The sequence below is a fragment of the Mobula birostris genome, chromosome 25 (genome assembly GCF_030028105.1).
Source record: "Mobula birostris isolate sMobBir1 chromosome 25, sMobBir1.hap1, whole genome shotgun sequence".
In the NCBI taxonomy this organism is placed as follows: domain Eukaryota; kingdom Metazoa; phylum Chordata; class Chondrichthyes; order Myliobatiformes; family Myliobatidae; genus Mobula; species Mobula birostris.
Window position 1 is genome coordinate 3,702,908 of NC_092394.1, and position 24,565 is coordinate 3,727,472.

Consider the following 24,565-nt stretch of genomic DNA (forward strand, 5'->3'; position numbering starts at 1 on the left):
ACCCTGGGTCATTCCCCCTGACCCGCTGACCTGTCGTCTGGTCCAGTGTGACCCGTACCCAGACCACAGCCCTCCATACCCATTCCATCCATGTGCCTATCCAAACTTTGCTTAAGTAGTTGTGCAGAGTGTGGAAAGCTGCTGAGAGTTACAATGGGACATTGATAGGATGTAGAGCTGGGCAGATGAGATGTGGCAGATGGAGTAAAAGCCAGAAGAGTGTGAAGTGATTCACTTTGGAAGGTCGAACTTGAAGGCAGAGTACAGGGTTTATGGCAGGATTGTTAGCAGTGTGGAGAAACAGAGGGATTTAGGAGTCCACATCCATAGATCCCTCAAAGTTGCAGAACAAGTTGATAGGCTGGTTAAAAAGGCATATGGTGTGTTGGCCTTCATTAGTTGGGTGATCAAATTCAAGAGCCGTGGGGTAATGTTGTAGTTCTATAAAACCCTGGTTAGACCACATGGAGTATTGGTTCAGTTCTGGTCACCTCATTATTGGTAGGATGTGGAAGATTTACCAGGATGCTGCCTGGATTAGAGAGCATGTCGTATGAGGACAGGTTGAGTGAGCTCGGGCTTTTCCCTTTGGAGTGAAGGAGGATGAGAGGTGTACAGGATGATAAAAGGTATTGATTGAGTGGACAGTGGGAGACTTTTTCCCAGGGTGGAGATGGCTAATAGGAAGGAGGGACATAATTTTAAGGTGATTGGAAGAAAGTATAGGGGGGATGTCAGAGGTAGGATTTTTTACAGAGAGAGTGGTGGTGTGTGGTGGTAGAGGTAAATACATTAGGGACATTTAAGAGACTTTTAGATATTAAAATGGATGATAGAAAAATGAAGGCTATATGAGAGGGAAGGGTTGGATTGGTCTTGGTGGGTACATTGTGGGCCAAAGGGCCTGTACTGTGCTGTTCTGTGTTCCGAATGTTACAATTGACAGCATGTCTACCAATTCCACTGTCAGCTCATTCCACACTCTCACACCCTCCCCTTAAACATTTCACCTTTCACCCTTAACCCATGACCTCTGGTTGTAGTCTTGCACAACCTCAGTGGAAAAAGCCTGCTTGCACTTACCCTATCCATACCCCTCATACATAATGTTGTACACCTCTATCAAATCTCCTGTCATTCTCCTACGCTCCAGGGAATGAAGCCCTAACCTGTTCAGTCTTTCCCTATAACTCAGGTCCTCAAGACCCACCAACATCCTTGTAACTTTTCTCTGTACTCTTTCAATCTTATTGATATCTTTCCTGTAGGCAGGTGACCAGAGCGGCACACAATACTCCAAATTAGGCCTCATTAACATCTATACAATATCAACATAACATCCCAACTCCTGGACTCTGCCAACATGCCAAAAGCTTTCACAAACATGAGAAGTTTTGCAGATGTTGGAAATCCAAAGCAATGCACATAAAATGCTGGAGGAACTCAGCAGGCCAGGCAGCATCAATGGAAAAGACTGCAGTCGACGTTTCATGCCGAGACCTTTCAGCAGGACTGTCAGAGTCCTGGCGAAGGATTCGGCTCAAAACGTCGACTGTTCACTCTCTTCCATCGATGCTGCCTAGCTTGCTGAGTTCCCCCAGCATTTTGTGTGTGATGCCAAAAGCTTTATTTAAGACCCTATCTACTTGTAATGCTACTTTCAAGGAATGATGGCTATGTACTCCCAGATCCCTCTGTTCTATGACACTCCTCCTGCCCACTGTGTAAGGTCTTCAGATTCTTACATTAAAATTTTCTCTGTGATAAGGAATGATTCTTTGAGAGTGATGTGAGTTTAATTTTTTTCCTGTGAACATTGCACACCAATTATAAATGTCAATCAACACACATCAAAGTTGCTGGTGAACGCAGCAGGCCAGGCAGCATCTGTAGGAAGAGGTGCAGTCGACGTGTCAGGCTGAGGTTTGCGTATAAATGTCAATGTTGTATTTCTAATCCAAGGGTTCTTGGACTAAACTGTCGTGTATTTCCAGGTTGATAAAGGCGTTGTCACCTTGTCTGGAACCAACGGCGAGACCACCACCCAAGGTAGACGATCTGCTGCTCCGGGAGTGTGGAACATCTGTGTGGTGTGGTGGGAGATGGGTGTTTCAGGGGTGGGGGGAGTGTTACAACTTTCTATGGATTCCTCTCTCCTGCCTGCCACTGTGATTCCCCATCTTGCTATTTTGGTGTCCCCTCATTTCTCCCTTTCTCTGCAGCTTAAAACATTTTGGGATCTGGGAATGGATCTGTATTCCTTGAAAGTGCGTCAAAGCTAGATAGGGTTGTAAAGGGAGTTTTTGGCACGTTGGCCTTCATAGCTCAAAGTATTGAGTGCAGGAGATGAGATGTTATGTTGAGGTTGTATAAGACACTGGTGAGGCCTAATTTGGAGTATTGTGTGTAGTTCTGGTCACCTACCTACAAGAAAGATGTCAATAAGGTTGAAAGAGTTCAGAGATGTTACCAGGTCTGCAGGACCTGAGTTACAGGGAAAGGTTGAATAGGTGGTCTTTATTCTTTGGAGCATAGAAGGTTAAGGGGGGGACTTGATAGAGGTATTTAAAATTATGAGGGGTGCTTTTGCAGCTTGTTGATTGAGCCGCATATGGAGTGGAAGTGGCACAGGGCAGGCAGCCTCGGCGGCCCAGGTACGACAGACCTATCGAGAGGACAACACCCAACCTAAGAGTGACTACTCCACCATTGAGCCTGGAGATTTAGTCCTGATTAAGAACTGGGATGGTAAGAAGTTGGAACCGATGTGGAAAGGACCGTACAAGGTGCTACTGACAAAACCTACTGCAGTGAAGGTGGAAGGGCAGCTCCAGTGGAAACATCGAACGGACTGTAAACACGTTACTGGCGGAACTGATAAGGACTGAAAAATGTATTGGTTAATGATGATTTTAATGACCCTAAGGGGACCTGCCCCTGTTTCGGGAGGCCCCCAGGTTAACACTTTTCTGTCCCTCTGCTATACCTACGCTAAGCAAGTAGAACAGGGAGCATGTTGGGTATGTTTTGTATTATGTTGTAGAAGTGACAGTCTGTTCTGAAAAGTTATCATGTAATGATAAAAAGGAGGGAATGATAAAGTTTAAGGGAATTGGGGGATTCTCAGATTCCTGTGAATAATGGGTTAAGTACCCACTATGCGTATTTTGTGAGTGACTGCAGCGTGTTTGAATAATGTCTCACAGCTGCTGCTTTGGAGCAAGATAAGGGTTAAAGTTCACACAGATCCACATAAGAGATCTCCTGATTTTTCGCACCTTTTGGATTCGACAAAAGGCAGTACCTGAAGGAAATTAGACAAGACATTCCTTTCTTAATTAAAGCATAAATTTGGTGGATGTTCTTATCTTCGTAATTAAGTTTTGGCTCCAACAAACTAGATAGGACATTCCTTTTTTTAATTAAAGTGGCTGGAGTGTCTATCAGACAGATTGTTCTTTTGTATCAATAGTTCATTGACTTGGCTGGAATGTTTATCAAACTGATTGTTCTTTTTGCATTGGTGGCCTTATAAATTGTAATAATTCTGGAAGTTGAACAGTGAGTGAACTCGTTGAATCGCCGGAGGGATGAAAATGCTTCTCCCCTGATGACGGGATCAAGTTCACTCGCTGGCTGAGCTCAAAGAAATAAACTGGTGAAAAGATAAGTAAAAAAATAAAATAAAATTATGAGGGGGATAGATAGAGTTGACATGGATAGGCTTTTTCCATTGAGAGTAGGGGAGATTTAAACAAGAGGACATGAGTTGAGAGTTAAAGGACAAACGTTTAGGGGTAACACGAGGGGGAACTTCTTTACTCAGAGAGTGGTAGCTGTGTGGAACGAGCTTCCAGTAGAAGTGGTAGAGGCAGGTTCGATTCTGTCATTTAAAAAAAAAAAAAAAAAAAAAAAATTGGATAGGTATATGGACAGGAAAGGAATGGAGGGTTATGGGCTGAGTGCAGGTAGATGGGACTAGGTGAGAGTAAGCGTTCGGCACGGACTAGAAGGGCCGAGGTGGCCTGTTTCCGTGTTGCAATTGGTGTATGATTATATTTGTATGGTTAGGACTTTATTCCTTAGAGCACAGGAAAATGAAGGAAGATTTGATATAGGTTTACAAAATTATGCAAGCAAGCTTTTTTTCACTAAGTTTGGGTGAGACTCGAATTAGAGGTCATAGTTTAATGGTGAAAGGTGAAATGTTCAAGGGGAACTTGAGGGGGAACATCTTCACTCAGAGGGTGGTGAGAGTGTGGAATAAGCTGCCAGCGGAAGTGGTGTATGCGGGTTCAGCTGTAACATTTCAGAGATGTTTGGATAAATCCATTGATAAGAGGGGTACGGAGGGCTGTGGTGTAGGTGTGGGTCGATGGGAATAGGCCAGAATAACTGTTTGGCATGGACTAGATGGGCCAAGGGTCTTGTTTCTCTGATTTTGAACTGAAGTCAGGTCATTGAATGAAACGTGAGCTGCCTTGCGCTCTCCATCAGGCCTCTTCAGCTTTAAAATAATTCATCCAATCATCTCAAGATGCTTTTGTGGGATCCTGATGTTTCAACAGTAACTGTGATCTACAAGTTCACTGCTAGGACATCAGGGTTAACTCCTCTGCTCTTTTAATGTTTTTATAACTACCTGAGGGAGCAGAGGGCACCCTGGTGCAATACCCCATCCCACAGATCCCTGTACGACACTGTTTGTGCCTGGGTTATCTGCTCAGACCCCTGGGGTAGGGCTTGACCAAAACTTACTGAAAGATCGGAAACACAGGAGATTCTGCAGACGCTGGACATGCAGAGCAATGCACACAAAGTGCTGGAGGAACTCAGCAGGTCAAGCAGCATCTATGGAAAGGAATAAGGAGTCGATGTTTCAGGATGAGATTCTTTGTGAGGAGCAAAGAAGAAGCAGGAATAAGAAGGTGGGGGTGGGAGTGGAGGGGAAGGGGTGCAAGCTGGCAGCTGATAGGTTTCAAGGTACAATTTAATGTCAGAGAAATGTATACAATATACATCCTGAAATGCTTTTTCTTCACAACCATCCACGAAAATAGAGGAGTGCTCCACAGATGAATGACAGTTAAATGTTAGAACCCCAAAGCCCCCCCAGCTCCCCCTCCCATGCATAAGCAGCAGCAAAGCAACGAACCCCTCCCCCTCCAGAAAAAAGCATCGGCACCCCCCACCGAGCACTCACTCTTGCAGCAAAGCATCAGTAAAGACACAGACTTGCAGTACCCCAAAGACTACTCGTTCACCCGGTAATTCGACATACCACAGGCTCTCTCTCTCTCTCCCTCATAAGGGAAAAAGAGGTGTCTCTGTGTCACAGCGAGAGGTGAGACCAGGGGAGGGGGAAGATGGGTGAGTGGGGTAGGGCGTGGAGTGAGAAGCTGGGAGGTGATAAGTGGAAGATGTAAAGGCTGAAGAAGGAATCTGATAGGAGAGGAGAGTGGACAGTGGGAGAAAGGGAAGGAGCAGGGGCACCAGAGGGAGGTGGTGGGCAGGCGAGGAGAAGAGAAGGGGTTGTAGGACCAGAATGAGGAATGGAAAAAAGATAGAATGGGGAGGTGGGGGGAAAGTTACTGCAAGTTTGAGAAATCAAAGTTCATGCCATCAGGTTGGAGACTACCCAGACTGAATATGAGGTGTTGTTCCTCCAACCTGAGTTTGGCCTCGTCATGTTGCAGTACAGGAGGCCATGGACCGACATGTCGGAATGCGAATGGGGAATCAAATTGAAGTGGCCATCAGGAAATCCTGCTTTCCATGGTAGATGAAGCAAAATTGCTTGACAATGCTGTCCCCCAATCTACATCGGGTCTCACCAATGTGAGCACTGGGTACAGTAGCTGACGCCAGCAGACTCTCACAGGTGAAGTGTTGCCTCACCTGGTGGTACTGTTTGGGCTTTGAATGGAGGTGAGGAAGGTGGTGAATGGGCAGATGTTGCACTTCCTCTGCTTGCAGGGATAAGTGCCAGGAGAGAGATCAGTGGGAAGGGAAGAGTGGACAACGAGGTCACGGAGGGAGCAATCCCTGTGGAGAGTGGAGGAGGGGAGGAAAGATGTACTTGGTAGTATGATCCTGTTGGAGATGGCAGAGGTTGGGGAGAATGATGTAGAGGGTCTTGGGGTGATAGGTAAGGACAAGGGGAACTCCATCCCTGTTATGATGTGTGGGGAAAAAGTCAATGCAGATGAGGGTAGCATCAATGGTGAAGGAAGAGAAACCCCATTCTTTGAAAAAGAAGGATATCTCAGATGTTCGAGAATGGAAAGCCTAATCCTGAGAATAGATGTGGTGGAAATGGAGGAACTGAGAGAAGGGAATAGCAGTTTTCAAGTGATGGTGGGAAAAGGTATAGTGAAGATAGCTGTGAGAGTCAAAAGGCTTATAAAGGATATCAGTAGACAGTTTTTCTCCATAGATGGAGACAGAGATCGAGAAAGGGGAGGGAGGTAACAGAAATGCACCGAATCCCAGTGGATCAATATCCCTCTAGAAATATATATGTATTCAGCAGATAAGAAAAAAAACTGGTCAAGCAAACTAAAAACCCTTCCTTAAAAAATACAATAATGGTTAGGCATGATGCTCTTGCGTATTTGGGAGAGACATCACAGTTATCCCAGTTTACTCCTATCTTTGGTAATGATAGCTTCTGGCCCGGCAGAGCAGACCCTGGTTTTGAAACTTGGTCGACCCAAGGCATAGCTAAGGTGTCTGATCTTTATAATGGCAATACATTTATGTCACCTGAAGAACTCAAGGCCACATATGGAATTCCAACAAAACACTTTTTTAAGTACCTTCAGTTGCAAAGTTTTATTATGTCCAGGCAAGGTTACAGTTTGAAGCTCTCTCCTTTATCTGCCCTAGAAGACATCACTCTGAAACTATCTGAAGCTAGGGGACATGTGTCTGTATTATACAATTTGTTTGCAAGTAAATGCAAAGAGTCATCAAACAACATACTACAAGCATGGAGAACTGATTTGCATGAGAATCTGTCAGAAGAAGAGTGGTCAGAAGCTTATTCCTTAGTTCAAACCCAATCAGTGAACACTCATTCTAAATTACTACAAGTGGATAACCAGACAGTACATTACTGCAGTCAGGTTGCATCACTTTAACCCCAACACTCCAGACACGCATTAAATGTAATCATCAAAAGGGGTCTCTGTTCCATTGTATGTGGGAGTGCCCCCAGATAATCTGCTTCTGGAAGAAGGTGCTGGATTTGATTAGTCAGATTATTGGATAAAACATGCCCCTTGATCCTAAATTACGTATTCTGAATATTTATCCAAAGGACTTTGTACCTCCAAAAATGTAAGGTCTCTGCTTAAGATTTGTTTTTTGGAAGCCAAACGCTGCATAGCCTATTCATGGAAGAAACCAGCAACCAGTGGCCTCTCACAAAGGCTGAAAGGAATGACTTCTTATCTTGCTCCAGGAAAGATAAGCTACATCACAAAAAACAAACTTGGCAAATTTCAGGAAATTTGGGACATTTTCTACAAGTTTCTGGAGAACAATATTCAGGATGATGAAAGTAATGAACTGAATTGACTGCTTTTTTCAATGGCGAGGTGTTTCCTTTTTTTGTGTGTGTTTTCTTTTGATTTCTTATGTATTTTATTTTTTCTTTAACTTTGTACTTTCAAACCTATGGATGATCTAATGTGTTTTCTTTTCATTCTGTAAAAGCAATGAAGAGATGTTTAAAAAAAGAAATACACCAAATGAATTTAAGGGCAGGGTGGAATCTGGAGGCAAAGTTGATGAAATTGAGCTCAGCACTGGGGCATGAGGCAGTGCCAATGCAGTCATCAGTGCAGAGCAGGAAGAGTTGGGGAGTGTTACCAGTGTAGTGATGAAGATGAAACTCAGCCAACGTGGCTAGTGTGTATTTTGGCAAATTCCCATTGCATGATTTATTGTTAATTGCTTCGGAATTACTGAATATGGACCTTCCCACTGAACGAATTGAACTGTGAGCAAATGGTAATAGTCACTGTTTAAACATAGTCATCCAAATTGCTTTCAGCCAAAACTAATTTTTAGTTTGACCTATCATGTCTTGCATTACAAAATGAAAACAATTATTTGTTAGCGATGGAAGATTTGCATTTATATTTTTGTTTTTGGGGAGAAGCGTTTTGAGTCTGACACACTGGTGTCTTTGCATCTTGAAGGTTTGGATGGATTAGCGGAGCGTTGTGCTCAGTACAAGAAGGACGGTGCAGACTTTGCAAAGTGGCGCTGTGTACTGAAAATCAGTGCAACAACCCCATCTGCCCTCGCCATCATGGAGAACGCAAACGTCTTGGCCCGCTACGCCAGCATCTGCCAGCAGGTAACATGGAAACATTTCAATGATGCTTTCTCCTGAGTGCTATTGAGGCTGGAGTTCCCATCACTATGTCTTCTAATCACTCTTTCTTCCTTCCCCCCCCCCCCCACCACCCACACCACACACACATTCCTCCCCCAGTGATGGACAGTGTAGATTCCCTATGGGTGGTCACCCTCAGTGAAGGGCAGTGTACATTCCCCCAATATTGGAAACACCCTCTCCATAACCACGCTATCTAGGCCTTTCAATATTCAACAAGTTTCGATGAGATCCCCCTCTTCTAAACTCCTGTACAGGCCCAGATCCTGAGAGTTAACCCTTTCAATCCCAGGATCATTCTTGTGAACCTCCTCTGGATCCTCTCCAATGCTAGCACATCCTTCCTTAGATAACTGGATTAGGACATGGGGTGTGTGTGTGAAAGGGGGGGGGGGGTGGGAACTATTGGTGGTTAGAGTTGGTCACATTGTCCTGGATTTCTGATGTGGCTCAGTGCTCTAATGAAAAGTTAGCTGTCAAAACCAGTTCAGTTTAGTGATGTCCCATTGAGCTGCAGATAGGTAAAGAATGACAGGGAAAGCTCAAACCAAAAACAGATCCTGAATGGTAATTTCCAGAATCCCCTTACCTCTGTCCATTGTGTGTTCCAGAATGGAATCGTTCCTATTGTGGAGCCGGAGATCTTGCCTGACGGTGATCACGACCTGAAACGATGTCAGTATGTCACAGAGAAGGTGGGTTTGTGTACACGCAGCACTGATCAGAACAGTGTCACTGCTTTTGGAATCTGCCCAAATGGACTCATAACACGAGCACACAACTAACGCTATTTAAATACCATTCGCTCTAAGCACAGTGTAGTGTTTAACGGCCACATAGCTGATGCTATTTCAGAACATGTCAGCAACATTCTCCTGTCCCAATTAAGCAGCATTGCGTCCCAAATAAACAAAAGGAATTTGGGCCATTTTCTTGATTCATTTTCATTAACAGTTGTCCCAAATAAGTGGCTGCCCCATTTAACCAATGACCCAATTAACCAGAATACATTGTGTGTGTGTATATATATACATACACACACACACACACACACACACACACACACACACACACACACACACACACACACACACACACACACACACACACACACAAATATGTAGATATATAGCGGAAGAATCTGTTTCTGAATCGCCGTGTCTCTTCAGACTCCTATACCTCCTCCGTAATGAAAGATAGAAACACAGAAAACCTACAGGACAATACAGGCCCTTTGGCCCACAAAGCTGTGCCGAACATGTCCTTACCTGAGAAATTACCTAGGGTTACTCATAGCCCTCTATTTTTCTGAGCTCCATGTACCTATCCAGGACCCTCTTAAAAGACCCTATCGTATCCGCCTCCGCCACCATCACTGGCAGCCATTCCATGCACTCACCACTCTCTGCATTTTTAAAAAAAAAAACTTATCCGACATTTCCTCTGTACCTACTTCCAAGCACCTTAAAACTGTGCCCTCTTGTGTTAGCCATTTTAGCCCTGGGAAAAAGCCTCTGACTGTCCACATGATCAACGCCTCTCATCATCTTATACACCTCTATCAGGTCACCTCTCATCCTCCGTCACTCCAAGGAGAAAAGGCCGAGTTCACTCAACCTGCTTTCATAAGACATGCTCCCCAATCCAGGCAACATCCTTGTAAATCTCCTCTGCACACTTTCTATGGCTTCCACATCCTTCCTGTAGTGAGGTGACCAGAATTAAGCACAGTACCCCAAGTGGGGTCTGACCAGGGTCCTATATAGATGTAACATTACCTCTCGGCTCTTAAACTCAATCCCACAATTGATGAAGGCCAATACACCGTATGCCTTCTTAACCACAGAGTCAACCTGCGCAAAGATGCTACCAAAATGAACCACCTCACAATTATCTAGGTTGAACTCCATCTGCCACTTCTCAGCCCAGTTTTGCATCCTATCAATGTCTCACTGTAACTTCTGACAGCCCTCCACACCATCCACAACACCCCCAACCTTTGTATCATCAGCAAATTTACTAACCTATCCCTCCAGGTAATTTATAAAAATCACAAAGAGTAGGGGTCCCAGAACAGATCCCTGAGGCACACCACTGGTCACCAACCTCCATGCAGAATATGACCCGTTTACAACTGCTCTTTGCCTTCTGTGGGCAAGCCAGTTCTGGATTCACAAAGCAATGTCCCCTTGGATTCCATGCCTCCTTACTTTCTCAATAGCCTTGCATGGGGTACCTTATCAAATGCCTTGCTGAAATGAGAAGAGGCATGTCCTGGGTGATGGGGGCCCTTCATAGTAGACGCCATCTTTTTGAGGCATCGCCTTTTGAAGATGTCCTGAATGTTGGGGAGACTGGTACCTATGATGGAGCTGGCTGAGTTTACAACTTTCTGCAGTTCTTTCTGATCATGTGCAGGGGCCCCTCCGCACCAGACTGTGATGCAAACTGGGATAAGAGGTAGAAACTGATGAAAGCAGGGTGTTACAGGAAACAAAAGTAGTCAGTGAGTGAATCTAATAACAGATTTGTTGACATCAGTCTGCTGTAACCCATTTGCTGGACATGCCTACAAAAGGATGGTACAACTCCGTATAACATACTTCGAAGGTTTATTGTGCACCTTTGCTCCATCTGCCAAAAACAAGATTTCCCAGTGGTCAGCCGTTTTAATTCTAATCCCCATTCCCATTCCATCACATGGGTTCATGGCCTCCTCTACTGCTACAACGAGGCCACCCTGAGGCTGGAGGAACACCACCTCATATTCCACCTGGGTAGCCTCCAAACTGAAGGCATGAATATCAATTTCTCTAACATCCGGTAACTCCTCCCTCCCCTTCTCTCTTCTTCAATTCCTCCTCTTATCCTCACCTGCCTATCACCCCCTCCTTCCCTTTTCCCATGATAACTCTCCTGTCCCATCAGATTTCTTCTTCAGCCCCGTACCATTCCCATCTATCACCTCCCAGTTTCTTACTTCATCCCCCATCCCCAAACCACCTGGCTTCACTCATCGCCTTCCAACATGTCCTTTCCCTCCCCATACCTTCTTATTCTGGCTTTGTCCCTCTTCAATGCAGACGGTGGCGCTTTAGTGAAAATGGCTCTACGGACTGCAACGGGCTAGCAATGAGGCGTTAAACCGAATATGACTGGAGTCCTGCTCTGGTGTTTGATATTCTATGTGCTGTTCGCTCGCTCTTTGTCATTGGCACACTTGGTTCTTTTTCATGCATTGGGTGTTTGATGTTTGCTTTGAACGGGTTCCATGGTGTCTCATTGTTTCGTGGCTGCCTGTGGGAGGACAAGTCTCAGAGTTGTATTCTGTATACGTACTTTGATAATCAATGTACTTTGAATCTTTAAATAGTGAGAAGGGAATCTTCCTGTGAGCTGAGCTGTAATTCAAATACAAAGTGTGGCCTTTGCGTTTTAGGTGTTGGGTGCTGTCTACAAAGCACTGAGTGACCATCATATTTACCTGGAAGGTACTTTGCTGAAACCCAACATGGTAACTCCTGGACATTCGTGCCCTACCAAGTACAGCCCTGAGGAGATTGCCACCGCCACGGTTACTGCACTGAGACGCACTGTTCCACCTGCCGTTCCAGGTACGTGGACCCCCAGTCACCTGGAGTATGACAGGCATTTGCCACTGAGCTAACTAATATCAGCATGGAAGCATAGCGGCTAATGTACCAGAAATTGCGGACTTGGGTTTGGTTCTTGCCACTGTCTGTAAGGAGTTTTCTCGTGACTGGGCGGGTTTCCTCCCACATTCCAAACACATACAGGTTAGGGTTAGTAAGTTGTGGCCATGCTATGTTGCTAGCAGAAGCATGGTGACACTTGTGGGCTACCCCCCTACATCCCCACTGATTTGATTTGATGCAGGCAACACTTTTCATTGTATGCTTCGATGTGCGTTTGACAAATAAAATTCATCTCTTTAAAGTCTTAAGTGGGTGCAGATTGTTTATGATGTTATGAGTGGACTTGGTGTATAAAATTATACTCCACTGTTTAGCAATTATCCAAGAAGCTTGGAAAATAGTCTTTGTAGATCTCACTGTGCCCAAGAGCTATGGTAATACCACAGCCCAAGAGTCCTACATCTTCACAGAGCAAATTGATCAGAAAACATTCTTTTTTTCCTATTTCTTTCCGTGTACCATATCACTTGGCAGGAGTTACCATGATGAGGCTAATAAGAGGAGGGTGGAAGTGCAGGTCACACCTCATTCTACACACTCGCATTGTCTGTTTTCTCCCAGGAATCACATTCCTATCTGGAGGCCAGAGTGAGGAGGAGGCGACCATCAATCTCAACGCGATCAATAAATGCCCACTGCCGAAACCATGGGCTCTGACCTTCTCATATGGCCGAGCTTTGCAGGCCTCAGCACTGAACACTTGGCGTGGAGAGAAGGAGAATATGCAGGCAGCACAGAATGAGTTCATGAAGCGAGCTGAGGTCAGTGTTTTCGGAGAATGATTTCTACCTATGCACTGCGGCCGTGGACCAGGGATCATACTGGGAACCTATGGTCTGTGCCAAACAAAACACAGTTATACAGCTTAGAAACAGGCCCTTTGGCCCATATAACCTATGCAAAATTGTTATCTGGCCTAGTCCTATCGAGCTGCACCCAGACATAGCCCTCCATATCCCTCCCGTCCATGTACCTATCCAAACTTTTCTTAAATTGTTGTGGATAGCATAGAAAGTAGTTGAGAGTTCAGCAGGACATTGATAGGATGCAGAGCTGGGTTGGACAAGTGGCAGAAAGAGTTCAGTCCAAAAAAGTATGAAGTGATTCACTTTGGAAAGCCAAATTCTCTTAAGTGTTGCAATCAAATATGTATTCACCACTCCTGCTGGCAGCTCGTTCTACACTCAGGTTCCCCTTAAATATTTCACCTTTCACCCATGACCTCTAGTTCTAGTCTTGCCCAACCTCAATGGGGGAAAAACTGCTTGCATTTACCCTATTTGTACACCTCATAATTTGATACACCTCTTTCAAATCTCCCCTCATTCTCCTATACGCCAGGAAATAAGGACCTAACCTATTCAGCTTTTCCCTGTAATTCAGGTCCTCAAGTTGCAGCAACATTCTCGTAAATTTTCTCTGTACTCTTTCAATCTAATTGATACTTTTCCTATAGACAGGTGACCAAAACTGTACACAATACTCCAAATTAACATAACAACATCCATTTCCTGTACTCAATTCTCTGAATTATAAATACCAATGTTCCAAAATCTCTCTTTATGACCCTGTCTACCTGTGGTGCCACTTTCAAGGAGTTATGGATCGATATTCTCAGATCCCTTGCACATTCCTCAGTGTCCTACCGTTCATTATATAAGTCCTACTCTGGTCTGGCCTCTCAGAGTGTACATCTCACACTTACCTGCATTAAATTCCAGCTGCCATTTTTCAACCCATTTTCCCAGCTGGTCCAACGAAGCTGCAAGCTTTGATGGTCTTCCTCACTGTCCACTGTGCCCCCAGTTTTGGTGTCACATGTAGTATGTTGGTGGAACACAGATTTTATGGGTGGGTGAGATAGGGACTCCGCCCTTGATCACTATCCACCCTGAGCACCACCATGGACATGGACTTGCAATCCAATCTGCTTCAGTTTGATACTTTACTGACTCTATGAAGAACTATTTAGCTTACTGGCACTCGGATCTGCAAGAACAGAAAGCTGAACTTGCACTGTGATCTTCACACAGCAAAATGCCATGATGAGGCCACTCTCAGGTTGGAGGAGCATTGCCTCATATTCTGTCTGGTTGCCTCCAATCTGATGGCATGAATATTGTTATTAGAAAATAGAACAAAGAAATCTACAACACATTACAGGCCCTTCGGCCCACAATGCTGTGCCGTCCATGTAACCTACTCCATAAACTGCCTAGAATTACCCTACCATATAGCCCTCTCTTTTTCTAAGCTCCATGTACCTATTTAAGAGGCTCTTAAAAGACTCTATTGTATCAGCTTCCACTACCACTGCTGGCAGTACATGTTATTTCTAACATTCAGTAATTTGTCTTCCTCCTTCCCTTTCATCCATGGTCCACTGTCCTCTCCTATCAAATTCCTTCTTCTTCAACCATTTACCTCTTCCACCTATCACCTTCCAGCATCTTACTTTAGGGACAGGGATGTGGGGAGTTAGAGGTGGGTTTAGGGACAGGGATGTGGGGATTTAGGTGGGTTTAGGGACAGGAACGTGGGGAGTTAGAGGTTAGATTAGGGTTTAGGGACAGGGATATGGGGAGTTAGAGGTGGGTTTAGGGACAGGGATGTGGGGAGTTAGAGGTCAGATTAGGGTTTAGGGACAGGGATGTGGGGAGTTAGAGGTAAATTTAGGGTTCAGGGATATGGGAAATTAGAGGTGGGTTTAGGGACAGGGATGTGGGGAGTTAGAGGTAAATTTGGGGTTTAGGGACAGGGATGTGGGGAGTTACAGGTGGGTTTAGGGACAGGGATATGGGGGTGTTAGAGCTCAGGTCTCTGCTTCACGTTGTGGATGGGTGATGAGGACATTTGCAGTTCAGGCCTCTGCTTTGCACTTGAAGTCCAGCAAGCCGGCGTCTATTTGAGCAAGGAGGCGTGAGGGCTAGCCAGTCGGTGCTCCTGGAATTTGAGCTTGGGGTTCTGGTTTCTATCTTGGGCTAGTCCGGGAGTCAATACTGAAGATCTGAAGCCTGAACCCTGGAGACTGGAGGTCCAGAGGCCCATCCTGGAGTTGGAAGACTGTCCGTGTATGTGGGTGGGTGGGGGAGGCTTGATTTGCTACTGTTGTTTTGTTCTGCCAAGCACTGTGGGTATGCTACATTGGTACACGTGTATGGTGTGACATGCAGAGGTTGTGTTGGTCGTTGATGTAGGTGACACGTTTCACTGAATGTTTCAATGTACTGTACATGTGGAAAATAAATACGAATCTGAACTATGAGATGCTGCTGTAACAGGGCCCTATGAGAATCAACAAGCCTCAGGGAGTGAGGGGTGTGGGGTCTATTTTAGTGGCTGGGGGTACAGTAGTATTTTAGACACCCCATTATGATGGCAGCAGTCTGGTACTCTTCAGGGCTTAATGGCTGCATCGTTCTGACTCACTTCTAAACAATGTATGCTTAGATAATTTCTAAACAATGTATACTTAGACTTCCTGCTTCAATCACCTTCGTCGTTACTTTGCAGGTTAACAGTTTGGCCGCCCTTGGACAGTATGAAGCAAGCAGTGAAGGTGAAGGCGCAGCCAGCCAATCTCTCTACATCGAAAATCATGCTTACTGAAGGGAATAAAATCAATGAAAAACTAATTCTACAATAGGCTTTTCCTAATCAGCTGACCCTCTGCTGCCTCGTACACCGTGATCACACTGCCTGCCTGCATTGTTAATCTGCATAGATGTGACCCAAGTTTAAGAGAATGAGCAAGACTACTCACTGTCCCTCCATCTCCAATAACCGCCCGTTCATTTTGTTTCACCCTCTGTTGTGACCTTTCAATAGAAATGAACAGCTCCTCATTGGATATTCTAACCTCTCATATAATGCAGAGTGTTCTTGCTTCTCTGAAAGGTCTAAACCGTGTTATAATGTTAGCTGCCTTGCCTTTTAATCACCCAGGCTTGTGATAAACAACAACCTCCTTTAGATCAGATATTCAATGCGGTTTGCTGTGTCATAACGTGAAGTTGTTACCGTAGCGTGTCAGTGAAATCCCAGAGGTGGCTATACACTTGGAAATTTAACACTATTTATTACTAATCCATACACCGTTAAGCAGACGGTGTTTCTCCCAGAAGATGCACTGTTTGTCTATTTATTGTGTGTGATGAAAACACACAACTGTAGATGTGATTATGTGGGAGCACTGAGTATTGTGTTAGAAAGTATTTTGTTATATATAACTGTACTGACTTTACATCTAGTAGTTGCAATAAACGGGGAAGAAACACTCGTATCATTCTCTGTTACTCAATTTAATTATGTTTAAGCTCGTAATTCACGTAGCAAATCTCAAGGCTCCTTTCTCAAAACCTCTCTCTGAAGAACATTGGAGTAGTGGTTAGTGTGACACCTACAGGTCAGGAAGTTCTGGAGTATGCAGTTCAATTCTGTAAGGAGTCATAGAGAAGTACTGCAACAAAACAGGCCCTTTGGCCCATCTATTCCATGCTGAAACCATTTAAGCTGCCTACTCCCATCGACCTGCACTGGGACCATAGCCCCCCATACTCTACTATCCATGTACTTGTCCAAATTTCTCTTAAAAGTTGAACCCAAGCTCACGTGCAGCACTTGTGTTGGCAGCTCGTTTCACATTCTCACGACCCTCTGAATGAAGATGTTTCCCTTCATGTTCCCCTTTCACGCTTATCCCATGCCTGCTTGCATTTACCCTATCTATACCCCTCATATACCTCTATCAAATCTCTTAACCTAACCCATTCAACCTTACAGTCCTAACCTATTCAATCTTTCCTTCTAACTCAAGCCCTCCAGTTCTGGCAACATCCTTGTAAATTTTCTCTGTACTCATTCAATCTTGTTTACATCTTTCCTGTAGGTAAGATTGAATAGGTTAGGACTGTAAGGTTGAATAGGTTAGGTTAGGAGATTTGATATGTGGCCAAAACTATAAACAATACTCTAAATTAGGTCTCACTAACGTCTTATACAACTTCAACATAACATCCCATCTCCTGTATTCAATACATTGATTTACGATGGCCAATGTGCCAAACACTTCCTTTACAACTATATCTACCACTTTCAATGAATTATGGACCTGAATTCCCAGATTCTTTGTTCTACCACACTCTTCAGTGCCCTACGGTTCACTGTGTAAGATCTATCTGGTTGGTCCAGCTGAAGAACAAAACCTCACACTTCTCTGTATTAAACTCCATCTGCCATTTTTCAGCCCATTTTTCCAGCTGATGAATATCCCACTGCAAGCCATGATAGCTTCCTCACTGTTCACCCCTAATTTTGGTGTCATCTGCAAATTTGCCAATCCAGTTAACCATGTTATCATCCAGATCACTGGCATAGATGACAAACAACAATGGACCCAGAACTGTTTCCTGCGGCACACCACCAGTCACAGCCTCCAGTCAAGGAGGCAACCCTCTACTACCACTCCCTGGCTTCTGTCACAAAGCTAACGTCTAAGCCAATTTACTACCTCATCCTGAATGCTGAGTGATTGAATCTTCTTCACCAGCCTCCCATGCGGGACCTTGTCAAATGCTAAAGTCTATGTAGACGACTTCCACTGTCTTATCTTCATCCACTTTCCTGGTAACTTGCACGAAAAACTCAGTAAGATTGGTTAGACATGAGTTACCACACAAGGCCATGCTGACAATCCTTAATCAATCCATGTCTATCCAAATGTTTATATATCCAGTCCCTTAGAATACCTTCCAATAACTTTCCCACAACTGGTGTCAGACTCACCAGCTTATAATTTCCCATTTTCTGTTTAGAGCCTTTTTTAAACAGTGGAATAACATCGGCTATCCTCCAATCTTCTGGTACTTCTCCTGTTGCTAAGGATGATTTAAATATCTCTGCAACAGTCCTGGCGATTTCTGCACTTGCCTTCCATAGAGTCCAAGGGAACACCTTGTCAGGCTCTGTAGATCTATCCATCCTGATTTGCCTCCGGGTAGCAAGCAATTCCTCCTCTGTAACCTGTATGGGATCCATGAAGTTGATACCAATTTCCCTCACTTCTGGGTCTGGGTCTGCCTCCTGAGTAAATACAGATGGAAAAAAGTGCATTTAAAATCTCTCCCATCTGTTTTGACTCCACACATGGATTACCATTCTGGTTTTCCAGAGAACTAACTTTGTCCCTTGCAATCCTTTTGATCTTAACATATCTGTAGAATCCCTTGGGATTCTCCTTCACTTTGTCTATGAGGGCAACCACATGCCTTCTTTTAGCCTTCCTGATTTCTTTCTCAAGTGTTCTCTGGTATTTCTTATACTCCATAAGCACCTCATATGTCCCTACCTGTGTATATCTGCTATGTGCCTCCTTTTTTACTCTCCTTAACCAGGACCTCAATATCACTAGAAAACCAAGGTTCCCTACACTTTGTATGTCGTCCCTGTGGAATGCGTGGGTATTTCTACGGGTGCCCTGGTTTCCTCCCACTGTCCAAAGGCGTACCGGGTAGGTTAATGGGTGATTGTCAATTAGGTTAGGGTTAATCGGGGTTGTGGGTTTGCCAGTACAGCATAGCTCGAAGGGCCTACTTCGCTCTGTTTCACAAAATAAAAAATAAAATAAAAACAGCTCTTTCTTCCCAAACACGATCCATTCCTCTTTCTTGCTAGGACAATTTACAATGACCTATTAACTGACTAACTAGTACTAACCCAGGCACGTGGCCAAGTGGTTAAGGCGTTTGACTAGCAATCTGAAGGTCGTGAGTTCAAGCTCCAGCTGAGGCAGCGTGTTGTGTCTTTGAGCAAGGCACACATTGCTCTGCGGCGACACTGGTGCCAAGCGTATGGGTCCTAATGCCCTTCCCTTGGACAGCATCGGTGTTGTGGAGAGGGGAGACTTGCAGCATAGGCAACTGCTGGTCTTCCATACAACCTTGCCCGGGCCTGTGCCCTGGAGAGTGAAGACTTTCCAGGTGCAGATCCATGGTCTCGCAAGACTAACGGATGCCTTTACTAGTACTAACCCACGTACAAGGAAGGAATGTACAAACTTGCACACAGAGGATGCTGAAACAAATTTCACATCACATGCCGGTGATAATAAACCTGATTCTGATTCAGAACTCTAAACTCTGATGCCCCAAACTATAATCGCGTCTCACTAACTGCTACCCTACTGTGGTGAATATTTAAACACATTTAAATATGTTTAAACTTGTAATTCAGGTGGAAGATCGTCAAGATTCTTTCTCAAACCTTGTGTATTACCCCTATGTGCAAAAGGAAATCTTCCCTCCCAAACCAGAATCTCCTCTATCTCTGTCTTCCATACCATTGCACACAGATATAGGAGGATTATTCACTGCAGTTCCTGTAACAGTTTTTTTTCACCAGTCAGAGTCGTTAGCCTAATCACAAAACAGTGCAGGGCTGGGGTTAAATGGATGGCTTGTTCGGCGAGAAGGGCCCGTTCTGCACTGTATCTACATCCAGTACCTCTTTGCCACTGTTGTGTCCTCTTTGATATTCTTCCCAAAGGGCCCTGGACCGAAAACATCAATCATTTCTCTTCCTTCAGATTTTATCTGACCTGCTATGCTTCCACCTGACCGGCTATGCTTCTACCTGACCCATTATGTTTCTACCTGACCCATTACGCTTCTACCTGACCCATTATGTTTCTACCTGACCCATTACGCTTCTACCTGACCCATTATGTTTCTACCTGACTCATCATGTTTCTACCTGACCCATTACGCTTCTACCTGACCTATTATGTTTCTACCTGACCCATCATGTTTCTACCTGACCCATTACGCTTCTACCTGACCCATTATGCGTCTACGTGACCCATTATGCTTCTACCTGACCTGCTATGTTTCTATCTGACCTGATATCCTTCTGTAGGTCCATGGATGAAAAGAAAAATTGAGGGTTATGTGGGAGGTGTTGGATTCTATTATTTTTTGATCCAAGGATTTTTCAGAAGTCAAGAAAGAGACACAAAACTTGTTGCTTCATGATCCTTTTATTAAGCAGAAGTAAAACAAAGAGAATTGGAAACAGGGATAGCAGAGAGTCTAAGAACAGAAAGTAAGAATGGGAAAGACTAAAGGGGTGAGCCTACATGCTCTGGACTTCTACTCCATAGGTAAGAGACATTCCATTCAAATTTGTAGATAAGAGTTAACCGATCACATAGCCCCTGTTCAAATAATGGGATACCAGAGAAGTTTCCGGAATAATACAAAGAACTGTAACCAGTAAGGGACACACTGAATGACTGCACATATACATTGTGATGAGCATTCGGTCCATGATGACAAATGAGAAAAGCTCATTTAACTCAACAGCCATTTTGATTGCGACAAGCACAAAAGCAGACCAGGTGCTATGACCTGGGGAGAGAACCCACTCAGTCACATACAGACGGGAGGGAGGTGATTATTACACACCACTGTAACAGTCAAAGTGACCCACAACACACAAACTGTCAAATAACTGTATAACCCAAGCTAAAATGTAATAATAAACGAACTTGAAAATCCCACCATAATCCCACAAACGCATTTTAACGAAGAACAATAAATAGCAATGGGCGCTAGGAATGCTGGAGCAGGCTGTTGACAATGCCCTGCCCATGGACCACTACACTGCCCCCTTCTGAGGGGTCAGCTGTCCCCAGCAACTCCAGAGTCCACAACAAGATCCGGGCGTCCCGGTGGCGGTTGATGCTGCCGTCTGAGGCACTAGGCAGCGTCTATAACCCGCCCCACCCGATGGAAGGAGTGTCACTTCCTTCCTTCAGCCTTGCTGGTCAGTGGAGGCCGAGGGCCGATACGGTGCCAGATGGTCGCAGTGCAGCATGACAGCTTTCCACCGCTCAGCAACCACCCCAGAATACCATTATCGAGATGAGGAAGAACACCTCTCCCAGCAGCTTCCAAACTTGGGGGTTGTCCCTCCTGGGATGTGCAACGCAGAAACAGATACACATGCTGCCTGTACCCAGCATCTGTAGCACCTACCCCCCAAATGTTCATGTAGCTTGCCCAACGTCTTTGCGACTCTGAAATGGCTTACCTCACCAGCTGCAGGAGATGTTCGTTGTCATTGGAAAACTGTCACTGCCGGAACAGCAAACCTTTGCGCACCTCCAGCGTGTCCCACTGAGAGTATAGGGCTTTGGTCTCTGGATCCAGGGCAGAGACCTCTGCCCATCCGGCCACTATCTCACGCTCAGTCATCCCCTATCCCGGGCCAGCATGGGATTGCTCACCTGCTTGCTGCCCAGCTGCTGGTTAACGGTGGGGAGGTCTGTCTTGCTGCCAGCTACTTTCTGAAGCGCCACCATTTGACCCTGGTTCCACTGCGTTGGGCCGTTGATGGAGTGCTGTGGTGGGCCTGAGTCCGGTGGTGGTCGTGGCTGTGCCCACTGGGCTCACCTCTAGAGCTGGCCTGCCAGAGAGCCACAGCTTCAATGCCAAGGTAGAGTGCTGCCTCCAGCACATCCACATGGGTCCTCCTAGTGGGTCAGCTGGTCCAGGCCAACTCCCAGATGTTGGCGAGCCACAGCTCGTGCTCCACTGTATTTTACCCCACGGCAATGCACAGCCTCCTCTTCTCCCGCGTCGCTGCATGGTCACTGGTGACCATAGCCAGCTGGACTTCCACCATTGTCCACACAGGCGGGGATGGCTGGTCCATATTGGGGAGGACACCTGGATGGAAGATGGTGATGGTTGACCCGTGTCTACCAACCAACGGCATCTGATGCCCACCACCTCACAGACCACGTATAAGTCTTGCTCTTAACCTAAACGGCCCACCTGCAGAGGTCTGGTGGAGGTCTTGGGCAGTGCTGCCCACTTACCATTTCCCAATGGCTTCACTGGGCTGTGGTGTGGCACTGGTATGGGGCAGTCCTGGGCCACATGGCCTGCCTCGCCATACCAGTAGCAGAGATCACTCCGTGGCACACGACAGGACTGGCGTGGCACTGGTTGGAATTGTCTCACAGGCTCCTCCTCATCAGTTTCCTCCTCTGCCTCAGTGACACAAGCCCGGGCTCGCAGCATCTGGGGCAGCACTGGAACACCTTGGGGGGCTAAAATTGCTTTTGTCCTCTCAGCCTAGCCAGCGTCTTGGCCAGTGATGATGGTGACGTCAGATGAACACGCTGTCGAAGGCACTCTGGCATCAGCACCTTTACAAAGCCTTCCTGGGCTGCGGGAGGGAACCTGGGGTAGCCATGCCGAGCACAGTGGCAGAGATGTGCTGCGAGCACCCCAGGCTTTCTCCCACGTGGCGCCGTCTGCTGTCCAGTTTTTCTCTCATTGCTTCCTCCACTGGCCTCCACTCGAAACGCTCCGGTGCTGCTACGAGGGCCCTATAGTCATGCTGATGAGCTGGCATTAGTTCGAGGAGGACCCAGGGCATCCTGCTCCAGTGCCAGGGCAAGGTGTGGCTCCATCCATTGTGCCATGCGACAAATTTGACTTGCGGCAGGTAAGGCTCCAGGTGGCAGGTACCATTGTATCTGGGGAGCTTCGGCATGGACATTGTGGTGTGAATTGCTGAGGCCCATTGGTCTTCATCTTGCTCCAGTGCCATTGGTGGAGACTGTCATGTTGCCCGTTCTCCTGTGGCTGAGGTGTCTTGGGTTCCCCAGTGCGGAATGCGAGGGAGGTGGGTGATGTGCTCTGCCGTGTCCCCCAGGGTAGGGGTTCTCTGGGAAGGCATGATGTTCGGCTCCCATGTCCTTGCTCTGGGTCCCGTATTCAGGAGCCCGGCCTGGGGCGGCTCAGTCCTTTGACTTACTCCCCGGGTCTTACGGCACTCCACCTGACGTCGTAGCTCTTCAGTTTCACTGTCAATTTCTGATCCCACTCCTGACACCAAAGTGACGAGCATTCGGTCCATGATGACAGATGAAAAAAGCTTGCTTCACTCAACAGCTGTTTTGATTACAACAATGACCTGGGGAGAGACCCCACTCAGTCACATACAGACGGGGGAGGTGATTACTACACACCCCGGTTACAGTTAGGGTGACCCACAAACACACAAGCAAACAGCTGTATAACCCGATCTAAAATGTAACAATAAATGAGCTTGAACATCCCACCATTATCCCATAAACATACTGCAACACAAGAATAATAAATAGTACTGGCCACTAGGAATGCTGGAGCGAGCTGTTGACCTCAATACTGTTACCACCTGGAAACATACAAGCATCTCTGCGCCATCTGCCACAAGCGGGACTTCCCGGTGGCCAAACATTCCTGTTCCAACGTGTCAATCTATGACGTCCTCTTGTGCCAAGATGAGGCTAACCTCAGGGTGGGGGAGCAACACCTTGTATTCCATCTGGGTATCCTCCACCTTGATGGTATGAATATCAATTTCTTCCCGTGAACAATTTTTTTCCTTCCTTCCTCTATTCCCCACTCTGACCTTTTACTATTTCTCACCTGCCTATTATTTCCCCCGGGGCCCCCTCCTCCTTCCCTCTCTCCTATGGTTCACTCTCCTCTCCTATGCTTGACCTTTCCCACTCACCTGGCTTCACCTATCACCTTCCAGAATGGGCAAGCCAGTTCGGAATCCACACAGCCAAGTTTTCCTGCTTGTATGCTTCTAATGTTGGATTTCCAGCACCGTTTGGTATGCTACGAGATGCCCTATTGAACTGGAACTGGTTTATTACTGTCACATGTCTGATACAATGAAAAGCTTGTTTCACCTTCTGTTAGAGATCAAATCTTTACTAAGTGCACTGGGGTAGATCAAGGTAAATCAACAACATAATGCAGAATAAAGTGTTACCGTTATATGGAAAGTGCAGTGCAGGTAGACAATAAGGTGCTAGATCATAACAAGGTAGCTTGTGAGGTCTATTTTATCATTACTAGAGGACCAATTAATAGTCTTATTACAACACAGAAGAGGTTGTCCTTGAGCCTAGTGGAAAGTACTTTCAGATTTTTGTATCTTCTGCCCAATGGCAGAGACAAGAGAGGCCTGGTTAGAATCACAAATAAATCCTGATTCTTTGCTATCATGGAGTCATAGAGCACTATGAGCACAGAAACAGGCCATTCAGCCCATCTAGTCTCTGCTAGACTGTTAGTCTGTTTCTCCGGTCCCATCAACCTGCACCCAAACCATATTCCTCCATACTTCTCTCATTCATGTACAAACGTATTTATCCAAACTTCTCTGAAATGAATAATTGAACCTGCATCCACCACGTTCAGTTATTCATTCCACACATGCACCATCCTCTGAAAGAAGATGTTCCCCTCAGGTTCCCAATAAATATTTCACCTTTCATTCTGCCTTCTTTTTTTATGCCATGCACCCGTACCATTAACCAAGGGGCTCCTACGTTCAGTATTTTCATCTATAAAGGCCAGTGTGCTGAAAGCTCTCT

The 24,565-nt window shown here is 45.7% G+C and overlaps 1 protein-coding gene across 1 annotated transcript in view; it reads left to right on the plus strand.

Moving 5' to 3' along the window:
* Window positions 1-16,405, plus strand: part of LOC140187569 (fructose-bisphosphate aldolase C-like) — a 30,276-nt gene extending 13,871 nt beyond the window's left edge. The window contains exons 4-9 of the mRNA XM_072242986.1: window positions 1,995-2,049; window positions 8,208-8,368; window positions 9,019-9,102; window positions 11,847-12,021; window positions 12,685-12,884; window positions 15,637-16,405. Coding sequence (XP_072099087.1) covers window positions 1,995-2,049; window positions 8,208-8,368; window positions 9,019-9,102; window positions 11,847-12,021; window positions 12,685-12,884; window positions 15,637-15,732 — 771 coding nt within the window. The 3' untranslated portion in view covers window positions 15,733-16,405. The remainder of the gene's footprint in view (window positions 1-1,994; window positions 2,050-8,207; window positions 8,369-9,018; window positions 9,103-11,846; window positions 12,022-12,684; window positions 12,885-15,636) is intronic.
* Window positions 16,406-24,565: the final 8,160 nt, after the last annotated feature.